The 12,078-nt window shown below is 38.3% G+C and overlaps 1 protein-coding gene across 22 annotated transcripts in view; it reads left to right on the top strand.

Annotated features, from left to right (window-relative positions):
* The window catches only part of TCF4 (transcription factor 4), a 325,294-nt gene that overhangs the window by 270,971 nt on the left and 42,245 nt on the right, over positions 1-12,078 (top strand). For all 22 annotated transcript variants that reach the window (XM_075128378.1, XM_075128375.1, XM_075128376.1 and 19 more), the window contains 3 exons: positions 829-934; positions 3,857-3,990; positions 8,571-8,703. In XM_075128378.1, the coding sequence (XP_074984479.1) occupies positions 829-934; positions 3,857-3,990; positions 8,571-8,703 (373 nt within the window). The remainder of the gene's footprint in view (positions 1-828; positions 935-3,856; positions 3,991-8,570; positions 8,704-12,078) is intronic.

The following is a 12,078-nucleotide window of genomic DNA, read 5'->3' as shown; positions in this document are numbered from 1 at the left end:
AAAGTTAAACCATACCTTATGAGTCCAGACTTTTTTTCTTTTATGTTATTCTGGTTAACATAACAAGAAAATACAAGAACTATTTTTGTAAAACGCTAGTTACAGAACTCTCTGGTGTATTAGTAAACAAATATAAGTAAATTAGTTTTTTGGCACACTTACTAAGTTTATTGCACACACAAATATAATAAGTACTAAAAAAGAAGGTTTTTTTCCCCCGATGCACACACATGCTGTGTTGGTGGTCTTGTATAGATCCAGGTTTTTAATAGTGCTTTCAAGCTGCTTTGCAAAGACCTAGTAACATGGGAATTTAATATCCCAAGGTATGTTTATAATTTTCAGTGCCCTTGATAGTGCTGTTTTTTAAATTTCATTTTTGCATTTAGGGAACAAAGAGTTTGACTTCTCCACACTGCTTTCATTTTTGTCCTTAAATGTGTGAAAGCTGTATCCTTTCATATAATAAATCAGTATTGTTTCATGTTCTCAATGCTTTCAAGCTCCGTAAGATCCCAGGTCCAACATATGTTAGTTGTACAGTGTATTTACAGCTAGAAACTGTTTGACAAATACCTCACAAATATTCTTGTCTAGGGCTGGAAAATGTCATACCTACATTTCTTTTGAAGCTTAAAATTTATTTTCTTTTCACACAAATACTGAGATTTTTGTATTCCAAAAGAAGTATTGTGTAATGTTAGGAACTGATTTAAACTGAACAAGGTAAATATTCAGTATTTTATTCCTGCTTCTTTTTTAAAGCGACATGCCTTGAAATATTTCAGTCATTGCTGAAGGAATACTAAATTAATCCTTTTTCCTTAGGTTTATGCCCCGTCAGCAAGCACTGCTGACTACAATAGGGATTCACCAGGTTATCCATCCTCAAAACCAGCAGCCAGCACTTTTCCTAGCTCCTTCTTCATGCAAGGTAAGGTGCTACTGTCAAAGAGAAATATATTGTGCATACATTTCATGTATATATTTATTGACGTATATTAGACACATCATGGAATATCATCCTGTGTGCTGTTACGTTCGTTACCATTAAAATGAAGACCTGTAAGGCATAGACCATTATAGCTGTGAGCATCTTGTTTTGATCCTGTAATGAAATATAATAATAAAATAACTTACTAGATTCTTATCATTTGAATTACTTTAGGCTTTCTTTTCAAAGAGTTTGTGTATATGCACATATGTTATACATCTATTAAATGCTCATAATATGCATGGTACTTTGTGAATAAATCTGTCTGTGTATGAGGGAGAAAATTTATAAACTGTATAATATTTAGAGTACACAGCGTAAAGTGTGTGTATATAATATATACTCTGTATTATAGCAACTTCTAAATCTGTTTTTAAATTAACTACATAGTGTCTCTCATTTTAAAATGTTAGTTTTTACATGTTCACTATTGTATACTGTATTTCTTGCAATTACTCATAGTTATAACCCATTGAAATAAAGTTTCGGGTAACTTGTTAATTAAAAGTCCTGGAGTGAGTCAATGAAACAATCTATTTAGAAGTGTAGGACCCACATTTTGCCCTACTTAGGCAAAGATCAAAGAGCCTGAGAACCACATTCAGGCCATGATCTTGTAAACCAGTGGTTCCCAAACTTGTTCCGCCGCTTGTTCAGGGAAAGCTCCTGGCGGGCCGGGCCAGTTTGTTTACCTGCCGCATCCTCAGGTTCGGCCGATCACAGCTCCCAGTGGCCGCGGTTCGCTGCTCCAGGTCAATGGGAGCTGCTGGAAGCGGTGCGGGCCGAGGGGCGTACTGGCCGCCACTTCCAGCAGCTCCCATTGGCCTGGAGCAGTGAACCGCAGTTACTGGGGGCCGCGATTGGCCGAACCTGCAGATGCGGCAGGTAAACAAACCAGCCTGGCCCGGCAGGGGCTTTCCCTGCACAAGTGGCGGAACAAGTTTGGGAACCACTGCTGTAAACAAATATGCATCTGTGTAACTCTGATTCCATCTTGCATCACTTTTAATGTGGCACGTGGTCTATACTTCACTTCCATTGAGTGACTAGACTAAGCCACTGTGATCAAAAAAGAGTATTTCATGCTGGTACCTGTAGTTGGTTCATATTACAGATAAGGAACATAAGTAAGGATGTTCATATCTGGGATTTTGGTTTTGTCCGATCACCGGGGTGCTGGAACCATTTGTGTAGTGGGAGTGCTGAGAGCCATTGAACCAAACTGTAAACCCTGTAGATAATGGAAACTACTTCAAGCCGGGGGGGAGGCAGCACTCCTCGTTCTGGCACCTATGCCTATCACTATGTCTTACATTTAGTTCTGGGGTCAGGAAGAGAGGTGGATGCCTAGCAGAGTAGCTGTGCGGCAAGCACAGTAGGAAATTGGAGTAGGTGTAGGCCCCTGACAGGCTGAGCTGTTGCCTTAAGAATAGGAAAAGATCATTCATACCATCAGGCTTGGATCTCAGCTATTTATGGAGTCAAAGGTTTGTAGGCTGCTCCACCACATCCGACTGTTAGACGCAGAAAATCACCATATCAGATGCTGCTCTTTCTACTTCCCAAGCTCACTAGTTTCTGTCTTATACCTGTGTGCCCCCAGCAGGGGATTTAAGGCAGCCCCCTCAATCAGTGGTAGTACAGTGGTTCTGTATTACCCCTCGAGAGAGAGGCCATTACAAAGGGAGACAGGGAAAGGAGAACATTATCACAGAGTCCCATTATGTCAGTTCCCTGGGAGATGATTGGTTTATGCCGCAAAGACCTATGCCCTCTCCCTGTGTTGAACCAGGAAATGAGGGCATAGGCTGAACCTGTGATCTCAAATTTAAATTGTGAAAATTCACAGAACAACCAATTCTGGAAAGTCATATAGAATTTAATAAAGGTGAGACCAAAAGAGTTCTATACAAATTAAACATTTGTAGAAATGAATGGAGAATGCTAACCTTTCTCTAATTTTTTTTAACTATCCTGTTAGAGATTTATATTAGTGATATAAATCTCTTCTAAATTGGGATTCAGAACACCTATGGAAAGGTTATTATGCTTTGTTAAATGTTATGGGACTTTTCCATTAAGAAACAAAAAACCTTGATAATTATAGATTTACTCCCAAGGATCTAGTTAAATGTAAAAAGTGTGGTTAAGTAGGCTAAGGACACCTTTAAGTGCTTGACTTGCTTTAAGGGGTAACTTTTAAAAGTCAGAGATGCAGCCTGTATCTCATGGTATCAGAATGGAGTCACCCAGAAGGCATAGGCATTTTAGGTGCAGAAATACAAAATGGCTTGTGTATTTGCAGAGGAAGTAATACCTCTCTAAGAACCAAAACCTCTTAATGACACACCAAATCACCTATGTGTAGGAAGTGTCGTCATTCAAAGGCTGTTAGACTACCCTTAATTCAGATTTGAACACTCATAGTTTATTTTATTTTGAAGCTCATATTTTGTCCCAGCTGAAATTTGTAGTAACTTGGGGTATATGTATTTAAGCTTGTGATAAAATGGCAGGAATAAAACTTTAGAGAAACTTTTAGCATCAGTTATGTGACTGACTTGAAATGATTAAAGATGATATTGTTATTCACTGTTGCTCAGTTCAGCTTAATTTTTTATTAAAAGCATGCTTTTATGTTAAATTTGTGTAGCCCTTAGGAGACAGAAAGACAATATACAGCATTCCTTTTATGGCTGCTGTCTTGTAATGTAAGCAATTAACCGACACAGTGATACATTGCATATGCATCAAGCCCCATTAGGACAGTTATTTTAAAGTTTACAGGAAAACAAAACAAAACAATTATATAACCAAGATTTATGGCCTTCAGAGAAGCCACATTTTCTTTCTTTTCTACAGATGGTCATCACAGCAGTGACCCATGGAGCTCCTCCAGTGGGATGAATCAGCCTGGTTATGGAGGAATGTTGGGCAATTCTTCTCATATTCCACAGTCTAGCAGCTACTGCAGCCTGCATCCACATGACCGTTTGGTAAGTTAATCTTCTAATGCACATGTGTACGTGTATGGAGAGAGAGAGAATACATAACGGCATGGTGTGGGACAAAGGTTTTATTGGTACTCATTTGGGGATGACCTGCATAAGTCACTCAGAGCTTTGCCACCTGAGAAGAAAGTGCCCATACCAATCTCATGTCACTAAAATGTTTTTATTGAACCACAGTATAATCTCATGCCACATATTTTACAAATAAGTATCTCAGAAGCGGTGAATTGTACATTCCTCCATCTGCAAGGCTTGGTACCTTAGTTATCATTGTCCAAACCTTTAAAACTACCTAAATAGTTTTTCTGTGGAAAATATTTCTATTATAAGGTCTTATGTACCTATCAGCACTGGAAGCATATAACTTATATCATTGAAAGTTGGCAGCCAGTCTTCCTAACAGGTAGTATAAAACTCCCGGTTCTATCCCTGAAGAATCATAAGATATCAGAACAATAGTCCAGAACTTTACACTGTCCCTTATACATGATATACCAACATAATTCTGGAGAGGAAGTTGGGGTGGAGGATTAGGAAGAAGGAAGTTGTTTCTCATAGGTTGTTCTTTTAGATTAAGTCTCTGTGGAAATTAATTAGCTCGTGAAATGAGCGTAGATTTATATTCATCACATGGACATCACTACACATGAGATTTGGACACATGTATGCGCATTATTATGTATATTACATTTTCCTTAACCTCCTTTGTATTTCTGAGTTTTTAGATAACTCTGTCTATTCCTTATTTTGCAAAAATATTTTAAAATATTTTAATAAATATTAGTGGAACACCATGCTATTCCTTCATTGCCTTGTCAATACAGAAGCAGTTTGGTAGGACTAATTCAGTCTGTGATATTTGATTAGACTAAAAAGAGAACTGCATAGACATTGTGCACAGCTTTGGGAGTATTCCCCTAACATCATGGCTGAGTTGATGCTGTGCACAAACAACACAATCCTGTCGACTCCCACTGCATTAGAAACACAAGGGAAAGTATACTGGGCAAAGCGAAATGACGAGACTGGTGAAGAGAGATGCTTTTTTCCCCCAAACTTGTAAATTATTTCAGCTACAAATAGAGAAACTTTTTTTCTAATTTTATTTCCGTGTGACCATCTTAGGTTCAACTGAGACACATTATTGGGTTTAGATTCAGCTTTTACTTATCAGAGACTATGAAAAAGGAGCCAAGGGTACAGGAGAAAAGATAGATATTATTTTTAGGTGAACTAGGCAAAATTTTGGAGGAGTTTGGCTGTCCATAAAACTTACCATAGACTTCTTTTTAGCTAGAAAATGGTATACTTCTTATTGTAACTGAATTATCTTTGGGGGAAGGGGGAAAACATAGGTTTAAAATACAGGTTTGTGAATTTAGTTTTGTGAACTGAAAAAAGTAGTTCAAGAAGTTCGCAAAACATCAAACTTTACAAGGTTAATAAATCCCTAGTTACAACCAGTATAAAATAGCAGCTCAGCCATGTCTATTTAATGTTCGTAATGTGGGCACCCAAACAACCCTAACTGTTCCCTGTAGTGAAATAGTGAGAAAAATATATAAAAAAATTGAATGTGTCTTTCAAAAAATAAGATTAATATGATCTGGGACCATACACTATTTTTTGTTAATCATAAATGTATGGTTCTTGCATTGTGTCATTACACGGCAGAGTTATGGTTGTTTGAGTGCCCTTGTTTCTTTCAAGTTTAACCCTAATTTTAAATCCTTGGTTGATAAGGCATGGCTTTGGGATAGTTACAACATCTTAGTAATGGTCTGTACAGTAAATCAGTGATAGGTACTCTCAACCTTAACACCTTCTAAATGTAGTTTTTATCTGGGAATTACTATTTGGCCTAATTGTCAGAGGTGGTGAGCACCCAGGGCTAGATTCACTATGGAAATTAGGAGTGGTAACACGCAGCCTTGAAAATCACTGTGCCTAGAAAATCACTATGATTCAGAAAACATGAATTAGGTTCTCAGGCTCCTTATACAATAAATGGAAGGAGATAGGAACCTCAAAATGGGAGCCACAAAAGCCAGCAGTTTAGATGACACCCCACCTAAGCTAGCCAATGGGAGATACCAAGCAGAGGGTTTCTGTCCTAAGCCCCGCCTTTCTTAGGGAGATCAGTGCCTAAATCAAGGCTGCAGGGAGGTGCCTCCCTCTGCTTGGGATTCTCATCAGCAAACCCTCCCTTGACACACGGGACCCAAGTCATTTTTGCAAGAAGCAGGTAGGGAAGGAGAACAATGACTTTTAGCCCAGTAGTTAGAACACTCACCAGGATGCAGGAGGCCCTCAGTTCAAGTTCCATCTTTGCCTGGGGTGGGAGAAGGCATTTGAACAGGACTCTACTACCGCTCAGGATATTCCTTCTCTTTGTCCTGTTGAAGCTGTTCCACTCTGGATAAATTGGGGCATCCCCAGTAACCAGTCCCCCTGCTCCAGGAACTTTTTAAATAATTAATTCACAGTTCTTGTGTGGGGCCTGAACCAGTAGGTGAGCTCAGAACATGCTTCATAGATTGAGCCCTGCAGGTGAGTTATTGAGAGGAGAGCCTGTTTTCCCATCACTCTGGGGCTGAGGAGTCCAGATGTCTAGAGTGAAGCGGCAGTATGTGTGGGTGCTCAGAGACAGAAACATAAAACACCTTGGGAAAATATACTGCCAAAATGTTGGTGCTGAGCTAGGTTAGGCATCTACAGTGTTCGGCCGCAGTTGAGCAGGGGCTTTGTGGATCCCAGTGGAGCATAATTCTGGGATTTAGGCACCTAAAGTGCCAGTTAGGAGCCTAAGTCCTTTTGTGAATCTATCCCCCGGGGCTCCCATTGACATCAATGTGAGTTGCAGGTGCTCAGCACTTCTGAACCTTGGGTCCATATTATTTATTGTCCCACTTCTCTATTTTAGTAAGGTCTTCTGTGCCTAAGGTAGCACAGGGGGGAGGCATTGGTATTTTAATTGCTGTCCTATATGATTTCTACGGGGACAAAAATGGGACATCAGCACCTTTAGTATATGCAGAGACTGTTGAGGGAAGCCAGAATGGCTTCAGTTCAAGCTGTACGTATATGTAAAATCTCTTGAATTGTTCATTACCTGGTGGTACTCCAGTGCCAATACAGACAGCACAAAAAGAATAGTTGCTGTTTATTATTTCTGCTTTCTCATGGATTATACTTTTTTTTAATAGTTGCTTAGAATGCAGAATACAGTTATATATTTTAAGGCAGATCCCATGTTTGTGCTGAAATATTTGGTAGTATCCCTTCGATGTTTTCCCCCTGAGAAACGATAAAATCTTACTTGCTGATCCATTTTTGTGTGGGTGCCATGGAACAGAACTCAGCAGAGGACATGGCATTACTCCGATTTAGACTGTTACCTGAAACAATGACTGTTTAGTGATTTGTGAGCAAAGTGACAAACTCTCTTAACCCAAAAAGAACAGGGGGACTTGTGGCACCTTAGAGACTAACAAATTTATTTGAGCATAAGCTTTTGTGAGCTACAGCTCACTCTGAAACCTCTCTTAACCCAGGTTAACTTCAGCCAGTTGGACTATGAGTTGCCATCCTAGGCTGGTTTATGTGTGAGTCAAAGCCTGAAATCTTTATTCAGACTTTACTCAGACAAAACCCCTGTTAGATTCCATTGAAGTTCTGACTGCGTAAGGAATGTAGGTTTTGGCTGTATAACTGTATGATGTGCTTATGTCCTTATAACTTCGAGGTAGACAGAATCCAAGTATTTGGTACTTAAATATCAAAAGTACCGTAAAAGTAATACAATAAAAAATAAGAGAGAGACAATTTTGTGGCCCAGATTCTATTTTTGGCCATCCTGTGCTTGGTGTAGGACCTCATGTAGGGGTAGAGCACAAAGATGGCTTTATGATACTTTTATATTCCCCTGATCCAGGGGTTGTTTTAATTTATTCCCAGCTACCCAAGGAGCCACTGCAGCAGCCAGGGATTACCAAGGCATAGTGACACCCTCTTTTTCGTAGAGCTAAAAGATAACAATGTTCTAGGGCTTGTCTGCACACACAGACCACCAATAGACCTGCCATCAATCCACCACCCATGGAGTCTTGGATACTTTGATTCACCAGCTTTATAGTGCAGCTCCAAGCAGCAGGAGTGGAGAATTTGGCTCATTAGATCAACTAGTCTATCCCGTTGATGGCTTGTTTCCATACAGAATATATTCTCATGCTTTGTCAGGTCTAGTTTTAAATATCACAAGGTAATGCGGATTCCATAACTTCCTTCAGGAGACTATTTCTCCAACTAATAGATATCACTGTCACCAAGTTTTTCCTGGTAAGCAGCATACATTTTCTTCCTTAATTTCATCCTATAGTATCAAAGTTTATTAACTTTCCTGCATAGGTACCTGAGCAGAAAAAATCCTCCTTCCTTTACACATGACAAGAAGACCTGCTCCTTTAGGTGAAATACTGTAACAATCCTGAATGAAGTGATCCAGACAGCCCGTCTTTCATGCTTTATTATTTAAAATGTTCCACTTTTTATACTTTCTGCTACAGAGCTACCCATCACACTCCTCAGCAGACATCAATTCCAGTCTTCCTCCGATGTCCACTTTCCACCGTAGTGGTACAAATCATTACAATGCTTCTTCCTGCACGCCACCTGCTAATGGAACAGACAGTATAATGGGTGAGTTGCAAATAGATCTCCATATGAATATGAATACAGCATTTCTGTCTTTCATTTCTCTCTCCTGGCATCTCATCTGCTTTGGTGCAGTATATCGCTACTGAACCTTTCTGTTTTAAGAGTTGTTAAAATTTATTTCCTAATATATTCGATACTTTAGAAGAAAACTTTCTTCCAATATGTGTCCAGAAAGATTATAAATATAATAGAAGTATGATTTAAATAAATATATTGTACCTGATCTATTGCCTTCCTTACTCATAATTTTTTTAATATTTTATCTCTTGGTTATTTAAGTGTCTAAATATAGCATTTAATCCTGTAAAGCGCTTTGGTTTAAAGTTTGTACTGAAGACACTACATAAACTAGGCGCCTGATGCTGTTGGCTTTGAAGTCGATGGAAAGTCAAATTTTATTGAATTAAGCTCCCCCTTTAATTGCATACAGTTCCTTGTGAACTGATACTTCACTCAATATATTTTAATGTTCATCCCCTTCAATTTTTTATTTGATTTCCACACAGTGTGGTAGAAATCAGTGATGGCAGCATGTTTGTGTAATAAGAAGAGAGCCTTCTTTTCTGAAGTTACTGATATTTTTGTAACAACCTCTGTAAATTAATAGCATACATCTGTATACTTTCTTAAATATTTGGCATATTCTGGTTCAGACTTAAATACAGGAAATAAAGAAATATTGGCTTGCCTGTATCACAAAGAACAAATAAAGCTAATTAAATACTTGGTAACTAGGGAACACATAGTTTGACACATGTTTCAGATTACACACATGATTCTGTATAAAATGACTTTAAGCAGGACTAATGCAGTAAGAATGGAGGGTGAGTTCAAGTATTAACACATGGGCATCATATTTTTCAAGGTCTCTAAACAAAGGAAAAATTTAATAGTCTCTTCTTCATTTGTCACTGTCTGAGATAATTGTATCCCTTTACAGTATAGGATTTCTGTGCTCAATCTTCCCATTCCATTGAGAAGTCTTATTTTACAATGTGTTCCTTGCTTTTTTGTGAGTGTGACATGCAAAAATCATTATCTCACAAAAAGTCTGATAGCAGCAGTTTTAATGCATGGAACGTCTGTGCCTGGTTTTGTGATAGCCTTAAAGATAACAATATAGGGGCTCAGAACATTTGGGGAATGGAATATGAATATATTTCATTTTGAGTCCAGTCTTCAGGCCCTAAGCAGACGGTTTTGAAATGGGCACCCATACTCACATTGACTAGTAATTTACTACTGGAGCAGGTCAAAATTTTCTAAATTTAAAAATTTCAACTAACATATTTGATGAAAATTGAATTTTTGACTAAAGCCCTAAAAATTTGCTATAAAATATTTTCAGACTTTTTAACCATCTGTACTTACTATGTGGCTAGTCCCATTGGGCTACCTAGCAAAATCGGATCCTCAAGGGATTTTTGTTGTGTTTAATGTCCAGCAAGTGCTTGAGTATCCCTAAAACATATTCTTGAAGGCAAACAGAACTATTTATTGCTAGTAAATTCCATATATCTGGAAGAGACACTTTTGTAATTAATATTATTTGTGCACCTAAGATCAGCTATATTCAGAAGAAGACCTGTGATCTTTTTGAACAGCATTGGGTAAAAGAAATTTTCTGAATAGAATACATGACAACATTGACTAGAAGTGATGTTTAACCCTATGCATAGTATTGCCAATGTGTTTTTCAAAGGTCCTGAGCTATGCAATTTTTAAGCAAGCAGTTATTAAGATAGATTTAATATAGTATATGCAAAAGATTACTTCAGAATATCTGTCTGATTCATGTATTAATCCTCCTTGCTACTTTGACTTCTAATGACATGTTTTTATTACATGATGCATTGCAATATACAGTTTTGTAACAGAAACTTTGTGTGTGTTTCCCCTTGAGACCTTGGTTTCACAGTAATTTTGCTATTAGAGCAGTCACATAATACTGCGTTTTATTTTTTTACAAGATTGTAAAGCTTCCAGATATAGTGAAATGATGTACAGTCACATAGCTCAAGAGGAATATGAATTTTTTCCAGTAATGTCAGTATTTCATAGTTTGGGAAGTCCATCAACTATAAATACCGAGTTGAGCTAAGATTTCCTTCTACACAAAATCATAACTTCCATTCTACCTTCATATTAAGTGCTGTCCAATCAAAAAGAGCATGGTTTTATAAGTTTGGATTCTAGTGTAAGAAGTCTGGATATTTTAATGGAATGCTTTATTATAGATGTGCATCCAGTGTCCTGTCAGTTATATTGACTAGGTGTTCTAGATTTAATTATAGCTATTGAGATACAGGTGCCTGGGAATTTATTCAAAGAATTCAAGATTTTCAATCTGAATCACAGGAGTTAGAAATGGAAAAGAACTACTTCATCATCTTGTACATCCCACTGCCCATACAGGATTGTTCCTACAGGAGCTTGCTGAGAGGTTTCTAAGGAGTTAAGTGTAACATTGGATATATATATATACTCCGGACCCTCGCTAGAACCCGAGATTTAGGATCCATGTGTGGTACTGTGTTATAGCGAGGACCATGTTAAAATGAATTGCAATTAAAGTAATTAAATTTGGGATCCATGGCCACGACCGCGTTCTATGCGAATTCGCGCTATATAGATGCGCCTTCTAGCGAGGGTCCGGTGTATTCTTCAGAATAGTTGGGAACCCACACCATGAATCCATCCGTCACTGGGTTAGAAAAAGCCTTTCATATTCTCTTTATTATATTAGCAGAGGTATGTTAAGTAGAAGTATAGCTCAAAATTAGAGCAATAACATTTGCTATTCATTTTCAAATCGAGTTGTAAAGTAGAGGAGTCCTAAGCTTCCAAGCAGGCATTTTCTCCTTCATCCCACCTAAACTTGGTCACAGTATCAAAGGAGCTCTGCCTCCCTCAAACAGAGAGTCAAAAGCCATGGACTATAGCATTTCCATCAATCTTTTCAGCCTCTCAGACTGCAATAGCACCAGTTTCCTACCAATCTAGGCAATGGCCTTTATTGCTGGCAGGGCAAGGAAACACCAGTGAAGTTGTGCTGTCACTTAGCAATCTATTAGCAACTTACATGCATGTTAGGGCTGCATGCTGAGATTGATATTTGTATTCAAATCAGTCTAATTTGGGGAAAATAAGAACTGGCTCAATTTTTTGTCCATCATGCTAACTGAATCTAACCCTTTATTCAGGTTCAGAGTCATTTAACTATTTCCGCCAGTGAAGCCCAGACAACAAATATTTCAAACAAACCATCCTCCTCTAAAGTTCAGGGAGAGCCTCCTACCATCCTCGGGTCTCAGGTGTCCAGAATGCCTTCATCCTCTGGGCCTATTAATGATTATA

The sequence above is a fragment of the Caretta caretta genome, chromosome 5 (genome assembly GCF_965140235.1).
Source record: "Caretta caretta isolate rCarCar2 chromosome 5, rCarCar1.hap1, whole genome shotgun sequence".
Taxonomy (NCBI): domain Eukaryota; kingdom Metazoa; phylum Chordata; order Testudines; family Cheloniidae; genus Caretta; species Caretta caretta.
The sequence above is the reverse complement of the archived record's forward strand: the minus strand, read 5'-3'. Positions and strand labels throughout refer to the sequence as shown.